We start from the raw sequence: 16,746 nt of genomic DNA on the forward strand, positions 1-16,746 counted from the left end.
ATACTCTTAGTATCTCAGTAACTAACCTTCCAGTACCTTTAAAAGTTGGGTTGCACTTTGAATTGCATAATATTGTTCTTATATGAGAGATTATTTTTCATTTTGTGTCTGTGTTATTTTAGTAAACTTATTTTTCCAACATGACCAGGTATAGAATACTTCTTGAAAGACATCTTTTAAGAATAAATTAAGGAACCTGAGTTCACTTAATTTGGTCAGTTTTAAAATACGCAGTTGTTTATGTATTTGTTTTTATTTAGCTTAACATAAGACAAAGTATTTCAACTTATATAGATAGGCAAGATGATGCCACTGCCAAACATTTGTCATTCTGTAGGATAAAACCCATTCCTATATGTAAGAAATGCCTTTTCCCCTTTGACACATTTTCTTTCAGTGAGATGTTTCTAGGTTGAACTCATATTAGGAGGGCCCCCTTAGAACCCTCATGCGGTAGACCCCTAGAGATTAGCATTATTGACACATCAGAATCCTGCTGTGAATAGCTGCTGTGATCCCAGCTGCTTTAGAGGAGTGGTTAAGTATTCTGTGGCATAGCAGTACAATGAAAGATAGCATTGCAATTAAAATGTCAAATGTGTGGGCCATGCAGATCTTTGGAAGATTGCTTTAAAAGATGCCAATCATAAAAAAATAAAAGTTACTGTGGGTTGTTCATGATCATGACAATTATGAGATCTGTATGTGTATAGCAGTAAGGATAAGAAGAGGTTGTTTACTCAACACACATTATTAAATACCTACTGTACAGTGCAGGAAGCACATAATGAGTATGATACTGTCCTTTGTCTCAAGAACTTAAATTCCTTGCTAGAGGACCTTAAATTCTTTAGGGCATTAAATGCTATAAATGGCTGGCATTTTTCCAAAAGGGGCACTTACAAACAACAGCAAATGCCCTGTTTCTTTTTAAATGTAGAGACGTGTAAATGTAAAAAAAAAAAAAAATTAAAAAAATTGTAACACTCAAGAAATGTAAGCATAGCTGTGGAAATTCTAATTATGTTTGAAGATAGTTATTGATACCATATGTTGTATATTTATATTTCCATTCCATTCACCTTGTATGAAAATATGTGGCTACAACAGTGCTTTATGTATCTAATTACAACAAATTCTTTTCAAGAACTAATTTGGACAGCAGAATTACTTTTTCATCCTATATGGGAACCCCAGTTTATTTTCTACAGTAATAAAAGTACTTAAAGGTGGCTCTTTGTTTATATAATAGGAAGGAAAGGATAAAAGCCCATGACTTAAACTTCACATTAATTTCCTTTGTAATTAGGTGGAATTCTTTTAACTTATCTCCCTCTACTACAGCTACTATTATGGAATACATACTTGGACATCCTCCAAAGCACAGTATATAAAAAAACAATCTACAGTGATAGAGCAATGTTTTTTAATTGGTGTGCCACAGCACACTGGTTTACTGCAAGACTTTTTAAAAAATGCAATACCTGACTAGTCAGGGCACTGACCTCTTTTCCCTTAGATTCTCAAATTTAAAAAAATGGCAACAGCCAATATAATCGTTGTCTGGTGTGAATGAATAACAAATTATACCTCTTTTTTTTTTTTGTCAGATCGTCCAAAAAAATATATTTTTTTGTTTTGCAGAATTTTAGTAGTTTATGTGTGCCATGAGATGACAAAGGTTGAAAATCTCTGAGTTAGAGGAAGAAAGGAGTGAAATGAACACTTTTCCCTTTCTTTTGCTAAGTTTGAGACACTTTAATATTCATGTTTCAGCTTCTTATTTTTATCTTCAGTCCATGTTTTCTAGTGGTGTAATTTTAGACACTATGTTTATTTTGTCAGATTCTAAAACAACAGTTTATATTCTCTGTGGAGTCGACTGTGTTAATATTTTTATGTCATTGTGAACTGTATCTTCCGGAAGGCCTCTGGGAGATATCTTTAGTTGTCGCACTGGTGGTGCTTCTGGTTTTAGCGGGCAGAGGCCAGGGATGCTACTTAACATCCTGCATTGCACAGGACAGGCCCCGCTCCCCTCAAAGAAGTTTCTGGCCCAAAATGTTAGTAGTGTTGAGGTTAAAGCTTTATATAAATAGTGTTGATGCACTTCCTTTATAGTAACATGTGAAACATGTTATTTTTTGTTCCCATGAGAAGGTGCTACTATTTGGAGTTTAAAAAATAAAAAGGGAATTGAAAAATACATGCAAGATATGAACAGGAAAAAAAAGGAAAGAAAAACAAAACAAAGCAAAAAGCAACACAACTACACCCAGACCTAGAAATAAGAAAGAAATTTGGAAAAAATATAGGAAGGAGGATTTTCATACAATTAATGTATATTACTTTTGAATTCTATAACCCAAGCATGTATATTTTTTACATTTTGGAACTCTTTTTGGCACTCATAAAGTGGATCCTTGGATTTTAAAACCAAGAAGTTGATATCATAGTAATAGCTATTACATACAGAAGTTATTTTTGGGTACAATACTTTTTTTAAATGTTACTTTATTTTTATTGGTTATAGAGAGGAAGGGAGAGGGAAAGATAGAATCATCCATGATGGGAGAGAATCATTGATCCACTGCTTCATGCACACACCCCTCCTCCCCACGGGGGATCGGCCCACACTGAGGCATGTACCCTGACCAGAATTGAACTGTGACCTCCTGGTTCATAGGTCGATGTTCAACCACTGAGCCACATTGGCTGGGCTAGCTCTCTTCTTTCTTGTCTCCCATAGTGATAGGTTACCACAGTCTGATCCTCCAATACCCCGACAGGGCCTTCAGCTCTCTCCTCATGCTCTTCCTCCCAGGGATGCCAACCTGGGGTCTTCCAACGTACTAACAGCTCCCCTGCACTGTGACCTCTACTGCGATCTCCAAGATGCTCCTCTGAGGTCTTTTGGACAACAAGCCTTGGGTGCTGTGCTTTGAAAGCCTTTTAAAAGAAATGATTAATTGTGTTCCTCCTCCCTCCCATCTTTTATTCTTTGCTAGCAATCTGTATAGAAGGGTTAGTTTCAGCTGTGGCCCAAAATAATTATGGAATCACAGGAGGTTGCAAATGTACAGGATGATTTACTTTTTATCACACGAAGCTTCTAACCCACAGGAAACATTTTATTCATGCCACCACTCACTTCTTGAGTGACTGTCTTTGTAGTTGGATAGATTACCATGATCCAGAATGAAATTATTAAGGATATTAAAATTTGTGATTTTAGGAATTTGAAAAACTGAAGGTCATTGAAAGATCTATTCTAGGTGAAGAAACAGTCCTGTACCTCAGTTAATTTAGCATTAAGGATATGTATTTCTATCTAGTGCATCTTTTAAGGCCATAAATTTCTTTTGACATGGTTCCTAATTGAAAACTCAAAACATCTGAATATTTTATCATAACCTGATTATTACAAGGCATCAATATGCCTTGGGTTAGCCCGTGATTGTTTTTGTGAGCATTTTATTTTAGTCTATTTCTGGTGTTTTTATGTAATGACTTGCAGCCACATTTAATTAGGATAATATACTATTCTATCTAATAAGGAAAAAATATGCAAATTGGCCATCACACCATGACAAAGATGGTGCCCAGTCCTTCAGCCCCGCTGCTGGGGCAGGGCGGGCAGCAGGCGCACAGTGTGGCCAGACTTGCTCTAGGCCCCCAGCCTCCCAGGGCTGACACCTGAGGGGCAGGTAAGCCTCAGATGTCAGCTGCCCAGCCGATGCCCAAGGTGCAGGCAAGTCTTGGATGGCAGCTGCCCAGCCACCCAGGGTGAGCTCGAGGCACAGGCAAGCCTCAGATGGCAGCTGCCCAGCCATCCAGGGCTGCCTGAGGCTTGGGTAACCAGAGCCGGCCGAGGCTTGTGCTGCCAGTAGTGGCAGCAGCAGAGGTGTGATGGGGTGTCACCTTGCCCTGATCACTGGGTCTCCTCCTGCCCCTGAGAGCTCCTGGTCTGTGAGAGGGAGCACGCTGGGCTGAGGGGACACCCCCCCCCCCCCCCCCCCAGTGCATGGATTTTCATGCACTAGCCTCTAGTCTATATATATATTTATATATATATAAAATATATATATATAAAAGGCTAAGCGACTGGCAGACCAGCCAGTAGATATGATGCTCACTGACCACCAAGGGGCAGGCCCTCAACACAGGAGCTGCCCAGCGACAGCAACTTTGTAGAGTGTCTTCTTACACTCTGGGACCCCACTAGGGGCTGTCAAACTGCCTGTTTTGGCCCGATCTCCGCAAGCCAGGCCAAGAAACCCCACCTGCCGGAGGGACCCCACTTTCTCCACAGATGCTCTTTGAACTCTGGCTCCACTCCAGGTGCAGCTGGCTGGGGGTTGGAGGTTGGTTCCAGGGCGTATCCGGCCTGTCTCACCCAATTCTGCCCCACAAGCCACCTTCTGATTGATTTCCTTTCAGTGTGCATGAATCTGTGCACCAGGCCTCTAGCATTATAAAGATTCGTGCGCTGGTGTGGTCCCTCGGCCTGGCCTGCGGGGATCAGGCTGAAAACAGCTTTCAGACATCCCCCCAAGGGGTCCTGGATTGTGAGAGGGCACAAGTCAGGCCAGGGATCCCCACCAGTGCATGATCAGGGCCAGGGAGGGACCATCGGATGGCTCCAGGGTGTGTCTGGACTGTCTCGCCTAGTCCCAATTGGGGCAAATTTGGGCCAGCTATCCAGGGAGGGACTGTGAAAGGTTGACTGGTCAGGGAGGTACTGTAGGAGGACTCCATGGCATGTCCAGTTTGTCTCACCCAGTCCTGATTGGCCAGACCTCAAGCTAATCTACCAGTTGGAGCGACTTCCCCGGACCAGTGTATGTCATAGTAACTGGTTGAATGGTCGGACAGAAGGTCAAATACTTAGCATATTAGGCTTTTATTATATAGGACTAGAGGCCTGGGGCACAAAATTTGTGCTTGGGGGGAGGGCGGGGAGTCTCACCCCAGCATGAACCCTCTCCAACCCGTGATCCCTCGGAGGATGTTTTTCTATTTATACTGTATCTTAAACTGGGAGTTGGACATCCCTCTCACAATCTGGGACCACTGGCTACTAACTGCTCATCTGCCTTCTGGCCTGATCACCCCTTATTGCCCCCCCTGCCTGCATGGTTACCCCTAACTGCCCCCCCTCTGCTGACCTGGTCACCCCAAACTTCCCCCCTGCCGGCCTAGTCGCTCCTCAAGGCCTTCCCTGCTGGCCTGTCATCCCTCATTGCCCCTTGCCCCCGCTGGCCTGGTTGCCCCTCACTGTCCTCCTCTGATGGCTTGGTTGCCCCTCACTGCCCTCCTCTTCCAGCCTGGTTGCTGCCAACTGCCCCCACTGCTGACCTGATTGCCCCACACAGCCTGCTTGTTGTTCAGTTGTTTGATCGTCCCTCACCTCCTGATTGGCCTGGTTGCCCCTCACTGTCCCTTCCCCCCCACCGGCCCGGTCACCTCCAACTCCCCTCCCCCCCCACCCTGCTGGCCTGGTCACCCCTCACTGTCCCCTCTTTCCTCTCCCCCTTCCCCCACTGGCCTGGTTGCCCCTAACTGCCCCCCTGCTGCCCTGGGGGCAGTCACCCCCAACTCCTCCCTTCCCGCTGGCCTGGTCGCCCCTCACTACCCCCCTCCCTCCGCTCCCCGCCGGCCTGGTCACCTCATACAGCCTGCTGTTCAGTTGTTTGGTTGTCCTTCACTAACTCCCCTGCCAACCTGGTCACCCCATACAGCCCGGCACCCCTTGGAGCATGTTGGAGAGCCATTTTCAGCCCTATCCTGCAGGCTAGGCCAAGGGACCCAACTGGTGCATGAATTTGTGCACTGGGCCTCTAGTATCTAATATATTGCTATTTTCATGTACAACTAATTATATATATGAAAGCCTAAGCGACTGTTATGACTGAACCACCAGAATGACCAGATGACCAGTCACTATGATGCGCATTGACCACCAGGGGGCAGGTGCTCAATGCAGGAGCTTCCCCCTTGTGGTTAGTGCACTACCACAGCCAACCTACTGCGGCCCCTCCCCTAGGCCAGCTGGTCCCTCCATAGGCCTCAGTTGCTGGTCAGGCCAAGAGACCCTACCTGTGCACGAGTTTGTGCACCGGGCCTTTAATATATATATATATTGATATGGAAATGTCAAAGGGTTTTCTGATTTGAACATTCAGCGTTTGAATTCTATTATATTTTAGTACCATGTAATTAACTTATTACTTTCTATTCTGTAGGCTTTCAACAGACCTCACATCTCTCCTCTTATGAAATTATAACTCCTTGGAGATTAACTAGAGAACGAAGAGAAGCCCGTAGGCCCTATTCAAAACAGGTAAATTATCTCTTGAGAAATATGTATGTATTTACATTGTTGTTGAATTTTAAGACAAAAGTGTTATTTTCAGCAGTGGGTAAATATTGGCCAAAGATTAGTACAGAACTATACATATGGCACTGATGTTTATTGGATGTTATTCTAGTAAAAGGGACATATTGATCCTTGGTAATTTCTTTTAAAGACAGAATGTTCAACTTGTAACAGTTAAATAAATGAAATAGTTAAATACATTTTTGAACCAGGATAGGAAGTTGATTACATAGATTTCTAACCCTGAACTGACTGATGATGGTTATAGTAATCTTGTTGAAATAATAATAAGTTACCTCTCTCTTAGTTTGTGAGAGGTAAAATATTTCTCATATTGTGTTTTCATGGGCACCAGAGAATAGTAGTATGTTAAATGCATATATTTCATATTGGGAATGTTTACTCAAAAGTAAGTTTTATCTTCATATTAGTACTGCGTAGGTAGCTTGTGATCAGGAAGGCAGGTATGGTCAGATGATTTTTTATTATTTGAGCAGGTATAAGGTTTTTCTGTAAAATAATTTCAGTCAATTATTTTCATTGAGGATGAAGTTTCCAGTGTCTTATAAATACCTATTTTTGAAAGTAATTTATAAGATCGTGTTTTATTGTTCTTGTGCCTTTAGGTATCTTATGTCATTCAAGCTGAAGGAAAAGAGCATATTATTCACTTGGAAAGGAACAAGTAAGAAATTTATTTGTTTTGGCTTTTCAGTAATTTAAAAAAAAAAATAGTATATAGGTTTCTTTTCTGTTAGATGTTGTTTAGTGGATTGATAAAAACAGAATAATAAAAGTAGAAGTTTGAAAAAAATCGTACTATTTTATATTTCCATTGACATTAGAATAAGGGAAAATAAAGTCAAAAGTAAGAGGAAGTTGTATGTAAGAAGAGAACTTTTTAGTTGTTATCAAACCAAGGAACAACTGAGTAGGAGTAAAGAAGTCTTTAGTAGTTGTATCAGTCTGCTTGAGCTGCCATAACAAAATACCACAGACTTAACACAAACATTTATCTGCCACAGTTCTGGGACTGGAAGTCCAAGATCAAGGTGCCAGCAGGGTTGGTGGTTGGTGGGGGCCCTCAATGAAGGTTGTAAATGGACAACTTCTCTCTGTGTGCTCCGTGGCCTCTCCTTAGTGTGTGTGTATGTGGGGGTGGGGGTATGGGAAGGCGCAGGCTCTCTGGTATTTCTTCTTATAAAGATACTAATCCTGTTGGCTTCATATTTATGACCTCATTTTACTATATTACCTCCTAGTGTTTGGCCTCATCTCCAAACACAGCCACACTGGGAGTTTTGGGAAGTAGGAGTACAAACATTCAGTCCATAACAGTATTCTCTCACCTCCCCATTTTAACCTTTTCTCCTTATTTTGGCATGTTTTTACCCGATCCCACTTTGATTATCTGTCTTCTTCATCTGCCTTTTGAAATGCCAGCTTTCTTACTGTGTTGAGCTATCCACTTTCCTGTGGCCTGTCTTGTCCCCTCTCCTTTTCCTATTTGGCAAAACTTCCAATATCTTTAGTGAGGGATCCCAGGAAAAGCCACCTAGTACACACATTTGTACTAACTTGTGAGTGGGGATGTGAAGTGTTTCTGTCTAAGGAAGAGCTGCTCGGAGTGTTGTCTTGGAACCAGCAGCAGCCCTGGGAGTGTGTTAGAAATGCAAATTCTGCCGGGACCGGTTTGGCTCAATGGATAGAGCGTCGGCTTGGGGACTGAAGGGTCCCGGGTTCGATTCCGGTCAAGGGCATGTACCTTGGTTGCGGGCATATCCCCAGTAGGGGGTGTGCAAGAGGCAGCTGATCGATGACTCTCTCTCATCGATGTTTCTGGCTCTCTATCTCTCTCCCTTCCTCTCTGTACAAAATCAATAAAATATATGAAGAAAAAAAAAAAGAAATGCAAATTCTGAGGTCAAATATTAGAATGAATCAGAATTTTTGGAGGTGCCATTGCAATCTGTTTTAACCAGTTTTCCAGATGATTTATATGCATCTGCAAGTTTGAGTAACACTTTTTGTCTTAGAAAAAGAGGCTGAGTCAAAAGGTCTGAGTCTCCCTGACAGAATTTTTGGTAGTCACAGATATTTTCAGACAGAGAAGCTTTCTGAAGCCTTCTACTATAGTTGATAGACATTAACATTTATTGGACATTTACTATGTCCAGGTACTTTTATTTTTTTATTTTTTATTTATTTATTTATTTTTTGTCCAGGTACTTTTAAGTGTATTATTTATTTAATTCTCACAAAATAAGGGTCAAGTAGGATCTTTTATACTACTCTGGTCACATATTTCAAGTCAGGCTGTAAGGTTAAACCATTTCTAAACAACATAGATAAGCAGGTCCTGGATGCCTCCAGGGGAGTTTAGAATGGTGCTTTATAAACCACTAGCTTGCACTTTGCATTCCTGACTGGCCCCTAAATGGTGGAGATAAGAAGGGGTTGATAACAGAGCTACTCCAGTTCTGTTGCAAATGACAGTCTTTGCTTGACCAAACTTTAGTCAGGCTTCTGAACTTTCTCCTAGACCCTTTCTTATGAAATCCAGCTTTAGCAAAATTTCTATCTCCCCTTGTTAACTGATCACACTGAATGTCTGAACAGGTTCCTTATCCTCCACCACCTCACATGATACCCGATCAACCTGCTCAGTCTACAGTAAGAATCTGTTAGGCCAGGTTAACCAGAGCCTTCCTCACCCTTTGATGTTTTCTCTTAGTAATTTTCTTTATACTGACCCTCATTCAGCTCCTTAGCCATAAATTCCTTCTTGCCCACTGTCAGTGGTCCCTATCATGGTATTCCCAAATACAAGTCTGACTTATCATCTTTATTTAAAAAAATATATATTTCATTGACTTTTTTTTTCTTTTTTTTTTCAGAGAGGGAGAGGGATAGAGAGTTAGAAACATCAATGAGAGAAAAACATAGATTAGCTGCCTCTTGCACACCCCCTACTGGGGATGTACCCTCAACCAAGGTACATGCCCTTGACTGGAATCGAACCTGGGACCCTTCATTCTGCAGGCTGACACTCCCATCTACTGAGCCAAGCCGGTTAGGGCTGCCTTGTCATCTTTATCAAGCATCTCTGAATATTTTTCTTTGGCAAAGAGAACCCTCTCTTTCCACATGTGGTTTACACTACCGAATACAGCCAACTACGCCAATTGTCCCAATAATTCCATAAGGGACGTATGCACAAGTGACCTAGGGTGCCTCAGCCAGAAATCTGACACGTATGACCCTAGATACTTAATAATTCCACCAAGCATAAATTACACAGGAGACAAACATGCAATGCACAAGTCACTCACGGTTTATTTACCAGGGTCCCGGTGGGTTCCAGAATCCTAGGCAGACCACCCGGGGATCAGCACTGACAGACAGACACACACACACACACACACACACACACACACACACACACACAGTTCACGGAGGACTTTGCAGCTGCAGCTTGGCTTGAGTTGAGGCCTCTCATGACAGCTCACAGTCCGCTGCTCAGGGTTCGGGCAGAGCTTTGACTGGTGCAGGCAGGGGAAGTGGAGGGCAACCCCCTGTGGAGGAGCAGAAGGAACATCTCTGATCTGCTGTGGAGCTTACTCTTTTTATGTGTCTTCAGTGCTCAGATGTGTCTTCAGTGTGTCTTATCAGCAGGTCCCAGGAGCCTTGCTATCTGGTCTTATATATGGGGTGCAGATCACTTTATCTATTTCCTACATACAGGTCACGCAAGGAGTACTTATCAGTTTGTTTAATTACATTCCATACTTTCAGATATCATACTTCAATTCCACACTTTAATACTTATTCAGTATTGTATTTATCCTTATTACTATTACTATAACACATGCAGGGAAGCTTCAGGAATCAGAAATACTTGTTTCTTCCAACAACAGACACATTTTGCTTCTTAGGAGGTGAAGAAAATGAGTGTTTATAAAGGACTTTCAGAAAAGAGTAAAAGCACTTATTTTCCTTCTAGATGTACTAATTTACACTTTTCTTGTGAGATGTATCAGAAAATTTAAGGACATTTGTGTTATTATTATTATTACTTTCTAATTAGCATTTTATGACCATTAGAACAAACTTGCAGCTTAATATTCTCTATGAGGAAGTGATGCACATGGTTTCAGATGCAAGTCCATTTTAGTTTTATGGTAGCTCCTTTAAATAAAAATAAAAAATCATCTCTTCTATAAATAATGTCGGATGAGTTGTGTTCTTAGTTGCAAATACATAAATGATTTTAAATGGTTTTATTCCTCTTCCAGGGACCTTTTGCCCAAAGATTTTGTAGTTTATACCTATAACAAGGAAGGGGCTCTGATCTCTGACCGTCCTGATATACAGGTAATATATTTTATTCTTGATCCTGTAGCAGAATTTCAAACAGTTATAATTTTAAAAGGACTTCTGTTTAAATATCAGGACTGTTATAATACATCTCATAACTTGACACTATAATACATGCTTTCCTGAAAGTGGTGGGGTAGTGGGTGCATTTATATAGCGAGAGTAAATTGGACCTTACCGCTCTCCAGGTACTCATAGTCAAGTGTTTGTTTTTAAAAATCAGAAGAATAACCTTCTACTAATGATAATTCTTACCGATTATGGAAGGGGAAAGTTTGATATAGTTTGAAATATTTTTTTTTCTTCTGAAATTTACCATTTCCAAGCACATCTTACTCTTTTATTAAACCATTAGTAATTTTGGTTTGATTTGCTAGTAATAGTAAGAACAAACACTGATTTGCTGTTATATGTTTTAGTTTTTCACTGAAACAATTCTTTCCTAAAGAGGTGTGATCCCTTTTACATCAGAGAACAGAGTATTTCTAAGGACAGAACTGGTGAGAAATACTTAAAAAAAATTGGCAGATGTTGATTTGGTTTTATGTGTTACTTAAGTAGAGCATAAACATTGCTAGTTTTATTTGGGGAGCATGTTTTACAATGCTTTTTGGCAGTTGGGTATTGTATATTTTTTTTCTTTTGCAATAGTTTTCACAAGTCTTTGTTCTCATTAAACATGTATTATTTCCCCCTGAGCTTTGTAACATTTTGCTAGCTTGAATTTTTTTTGTTAGTTATGCATTTTTGCAGCACTCTTCAGATAAATAGAAGGCAAACACTTTATTTTAGAGTAATTAGTCTTTAATTAATTAAATTATTTTTAATTAATGAGTGCTTTAAAAAAGGAGATGCTGACTTAGCCCTATCGTTTTCTGATTTTTTTTTAAATCTTAGTGTTCTGTTTATCATTGTTTAGTAGCAAATTAGTAGAGGAGCTTAAATTTACATGATAGCATAAATCAGATTAGAAATCATCTACCCATCCATTCATGTATCCAATCATCCATCCAAAGATTGCTATGTCATGAGGCCAAAGACCACATAATTTATGCCATTTGACAAAACTAGTAATCTCAAAAGGCTTTTTTTTTTTTTTTTTTTTTTTTTTTTTTAAGAGTGATTTCTTTGGATTCGAATCTTGGCTCTACCATTTATTTGCTGGTCAAGTTACTTTGACATTTTTGTGCCTCAGTATCCTCACCTTAAAAAATGGGAATAATAATTACAACTTCATAATTGTTATTAGGAGGCTTTACTGAGTTAATATTTGTGAGATTCTTAGAACAAGTCATTTTTGACATTTTTTAACTTAATAAATATTACTCTGTTATTATTGAAAGTATATATACTTAAAACTGCTAAAAATAGATTTCAGTTAGAAATTTATGTAACAATGTTATCTTAAAGTGCTTTCCTGGGTGTTTGAAAAAATACAAACTAAAACAGATGGAGTTTTTCATTTATTTCTTGGTGATTGAATACTAGAGGCTTGGTGCACGGATTCATGCACCACTGGGCTCCCTCAGCCTGGCCTGTGCCCTCTCCCAATCCAGGACCCCCCCAGGGGATGTCAGACTGCCAGTTTCACCGGATCCCCGCAGGCAAAACCAGCAATCTGACATCCTTTAAGTTTAAGGGATGTAGTAGTGAGTGAAGCGTCAGGGGTCGGGGAGCAGCAGGAGCCCAGGTATGCCAGGATCCAATTCCAGCATGTCATAATTACAAGAGTTGAATCAAAAGGTTGATGAAACTTAGACTCAACAAGGGCTGAGTCACATAATGTGATCACCTGTTGGAATGGCTAAACAGCACTTGCACCAAACCTGATTGCTTGCTACCCAGACAGCTCAGGGTATCTTAATCTGCAGGTTATTGCCTCCTGTTGGCCAAACATTTGATGTAGGCTAGTCCCTAATCTGACAATGCTTCTGTAAACCCTACCCTTGAAGCCCTACCCTTTGAAGTATATTATCTCCACCTTGCCTTAGGATCCTGTGTCAAGGGATAGTCTTTAGCTCCTTTAGCTGAAGCTCTTCTGACTCCCAATGCCTTTCAAAACTATCTTTAATCTTAGGACTTTTTATTGAATCTACATGCAGCTCCTTTCCCTAGATTGCTGCACCTCTTTGTAATGCTGAGACAAGAATCCTGGCATGGGTGCTATGCTGCTCCTGCTCAGTCTGGCCCTGCTGTGCCTGCTGCTGCTCCATAGCACTACTGTGGAGGCAGGAGAAGCTCCTGCTGCCACAGCTACTCTTGCCAGCTGTGAGCCCAGCTTTTGGCTGAACAGTGCTCCTGCTTCAGGAATGCACTGACCACCAGGGGGAAGCTCCTGCATTGAGCATCTGCCCCCTGGTGGTCAGTGCACATCATAGCGACTAATCTTAATGGTCACTTAAGCTTTTATATATATAGATTGTTTAGACAGATGAAAGTGTGACAGATTTCAGACACCAATTAATACTTTAGTACTTTTTTTTTTTTTTTACATATGGCTAGATTGGCAAATATCATAATGATATATACTTTTGTCCATAAAATGCAATTAATTTACACTGAGAAATTTAAATGCTTTCCTTTATGATTCTGTTATTTAATATTAAAGTAATTTGTAAAGCTTTTTATGTGGTTTTCATCATCATGTCTTCCACAAGGCAATTTTTCACAAAGAAACAAAGTTTTAATAACCAGTTTATATGGATTGCTGTGTGAAATAAAACTCCAAATTATTATATCTTAGAACTTTAGAGTCCCTTGCAAATGCATTAGGAAAGCCTTTTATTTATATTTATTTATTTTTTGAATAAATCTTTATTATTCAAGTTATTACAGTTGTTCCTCTTTTTCCCCCCAACACCTCCCCTTCACCTGGTTCCCACCTTACCCCATGTCCTTACCTCCCACCCCCATTGTCCTCTTTCATAGGTATAAGATTTTTGTCCAATCTCTTCCCACACCTCTCATACCCTCTTGCCCCTGATAATTGTCAGTCCACTCCCTTTCTATTCACCTAATTACATTCACCAGTTTATTCTGTTCATCAGATTTTTTATTGACTTGATTTTTAGATTCACTTATTGATAGATATGTATTTGTTGTCAATTTGTTGTTCATAATTTTTATCTTTACCCTTTTCTTCCTCTTCTTAGAGAATACCCTTAAGCATTTCATATAATATTGGTTTGGTGTTGATGAACTCCTTCAGTTTTTTCTTGTCTGTGAAGCTCTTTATCTGACCTTCAATTCTGAATGATAGGTTTGCTGGGTAGAGCAATTTTGAAATTTAATTAGATGTTTTTTACACTTATAAAATATGGTTTGTTGTTTTTATTAAAAAGTAAATTAGGCGCTTTGAAAAGATTTAATAAAAGCAAGTTATTAAAAAAAATACCATTAAGTTGGTAGATTTAATGACCAAGTGCTGAATAAGAGAGCTTCTATTATTGTAGTTGAAACTAAAAATATTTAATTTCTGAGTGCTATCAAGTTACTGTATTAGTATCTTATAAATGTTACCTCATCTGTAATAAAAAAAAAAAGCTATTTTCTTCCTCTAGTGAGAAGGAGGCAATATCACAACTATAACTACAGAACACTAAGAAGAAAAACATTAGTAGTTGTAAATTGTCCCACACAAGAATAAGTTGTACAGTGCTGTTTAGTGTGTAACTACTTAAAATTTTGTTTCTCAGTTTCAGACTTACAGGAGAATTTGCCTGAGTAATATAAAACATTCACGCATACCTTCACCAGAATTCTTGAAATGTTAACTTTTTACTACATTTGTTTGATAATCTCTTTCTTCTTTATTTTAAACGTTTTAAAAATATTTTTATTGATTTCAGAGAGAGGAAGAAAGAGGGAGAGATAGAAACATCAATGATGATAATCATTAATTGGCTGCCTCCTGCACACCCCCTATTGGGTGGGGATCGAGCCTGTAACCTGGGCATGTGCCCTGACAGGGAATCAAATCATAACTTCCTGGTTAATGTGTCTTTATCATTCAACCACTGAGTCACACCAGCCAGGCTTTCCTGAACCTTTTAAGATAGCTTCAGACATGGTGTATTTTTATCCTTAAATTTCCTCAATGTAAATTTCCTAAAAGCAAAGTTTTTTTTTTTTTTTTTGTAACTATAGTACAATAGAAGCAATCTAATTTTCTTTCTTTCTTTCTTTCTTTCTTTCTTTCTTTCTTTCTTCCTTCCTTCCTTCCTTCCTTCCTTCCTTCCTTCCTTCCTTCCTTCCTTCCTTCCTTCCTTCCTTCCTTCCTTCCTTTCTTTCTTTCTTTCTTTCTTTCTTTCTTTTTGTCTACTATCCCAATAATGTTCTTTATTGCTGTCTGATGGTGGAGTGAAGGTATAGGGGCCACCAAAACAAAAAAGTATTTTGAGACCGAAAATTGAGGCAGGCAACTCCATAATATAACTGAAATTATTCTAGAATAAGTTACTTACAGGGATAGGATAGAAAGGAAGATAACCCACAGTCTGTGCAGCTAGTTTCCCTTACCAGAAAAGGGAAAAGTTTACAGTAAATTTTTAAATGGTATAGTTAAAGTACTAATGATTGATGAGACAAAGAGACAAAGAATGCAGTATGTGCCAGAAACCATACTTCTTGATGGGCTTATAATGGATGTTTGCTTACAATTGATGCCAGCACCTAGTTTGATATTTATCTTTGTTGCCATGCCATTCTGGCCCAAGGATTTCTATGGTTATATAGTAAAGTTTTAAAGAACACAAATAATAATTAACTATAAGGCTTTGGTATACTGGCTGAAACTAGTGAGGTTAATCCGAGTTCACAGCATGAAAAACTTAAACAAGAAGTCAAGGTCACAAAGATAGAGTCAGTCTTGTTCATATCAACAGCTATACAAAAATGAAAGAAAATACAAGTTCATGTGCTTCATTCAGTAGTCATGTTTCTTTAGTTTCCTTTAATCTGGAAATACTTATCTCTCCTTGTCCAACATTTGTAGTCTGACTTTTTGTAGAATGTCCTGCCAATTGACTTTGTTTGATGTTAACTCATGATTAGATTCAGGTTATGTACTACTGGCAGGAATACCACTGAATAGATTCTGAGTGGTTCTCAGTGTATCAAATCAGTAAGCATATGCTGCTAGTAGCCCAATTATTGACAGTGTTAACATTTATCATTTGGTTAAGGAGTTTTCTGCCATGTTTCTCCTCTGTAAAGTTAGTTTGTATCTCTTTAATTAATATTAGGGTTGATATTTTGAGACTATACAGATTTCCTGTTACTTCTCAAAATTTTACCCACTAGTTTTAGTTTAGTATTTGCCTGAATCAGTTGTTATAATAATAGTTGTTAAAGTTGTGATTTCCTAATTTCATCAGTGCTTCTATATTCATCAATGCTTTATACTGTAAGAAAGAATTTTCCCTTATATCAGCACAGACTCATGAACTCTTCCTTTATCATTAGTGAGACTGAAAAGTCTTTCGTATATGTAAGGGCATTTTTATATCCTCCTTTACCAATTATCTGTTCATATCTTTGGTCAGGTTTTTACTTTTGTTTTTTTAATTTAAAATTTTTATTGTTTAAAGTATTACATAAGTCTCCTTTTCCTCCTATTAACCTCTCCCCGACAACCCCCTTTTATTGGGTTTTTAATCTTTCCCCTTCATTGTTTAAGAGTACTTTATAATAAGTTAAGGATATTAACTCTTTATCTCTGATATATTTTCTCTCAGTCTGTGAATTACCTTTTGACCTTGTTTTTTGATGTTTCTTTCCATGTAGAATATTAAAAAACTTTTCTATGTAATAAAAATGATCAGTCTTTTATTGCATGTAGGTTTTAAGTGATAGCTAGAAACCCTTTCTCTACACCCAGGTTAAAGAGGAATTCACCTATGTGTTCATTTAGTTCTTGTATGGTTTCATTTATTACATTGGGATTCTTGATCTGTTTGGAGTTTACTCTTATATATGCTGTGAGGCATGAA

The 16,746-nt window shown here is 39.1% G+C and overlaps 1 protein-coding gene across 1 annotated transcript in view; it reads left to right on the top strand.

Annotated features, from left to right (window-relative positions):
* ADAM9 (ADAM metallopeptidase domain 9) overlaps window positions 1-16,746 on the top strand; it is a 91,811-nt gene that overhangs the window by 5,182 nt on the left and 69,883 nt on the right. Inside the window, exons 2-4 of the mRNA XM_084879736.1 lie at window positions 6,246-6,343; window positions 7,006-7,064; window positions 10,675-10,753. Coding sequence (XP_084735862.1) covers window positions 6,246-6,343; window positions 7,006-7,064; window positions 10,675-10,753 — 236 coding nt within the window. The remainder of the gene's footprint in view (window positions 1-6,245; window positions 6,344-7,005; window positions 7,065-10,674; window positions 10,754-16,746) is intronic.

The sequence above is a fragment of the Pipistrellus hanaki genome (assembly GCF_964339955.1).
Source record: "Pipistrellus hanaki genome assembly, chromosome: 3".
Lineage (NCBI taxonomy): Eukaryota > Metazoa > Chordata > Mammalia > Chiroptera > Vespertilionidae > Pipistrellus > Pipistrellus hanaki.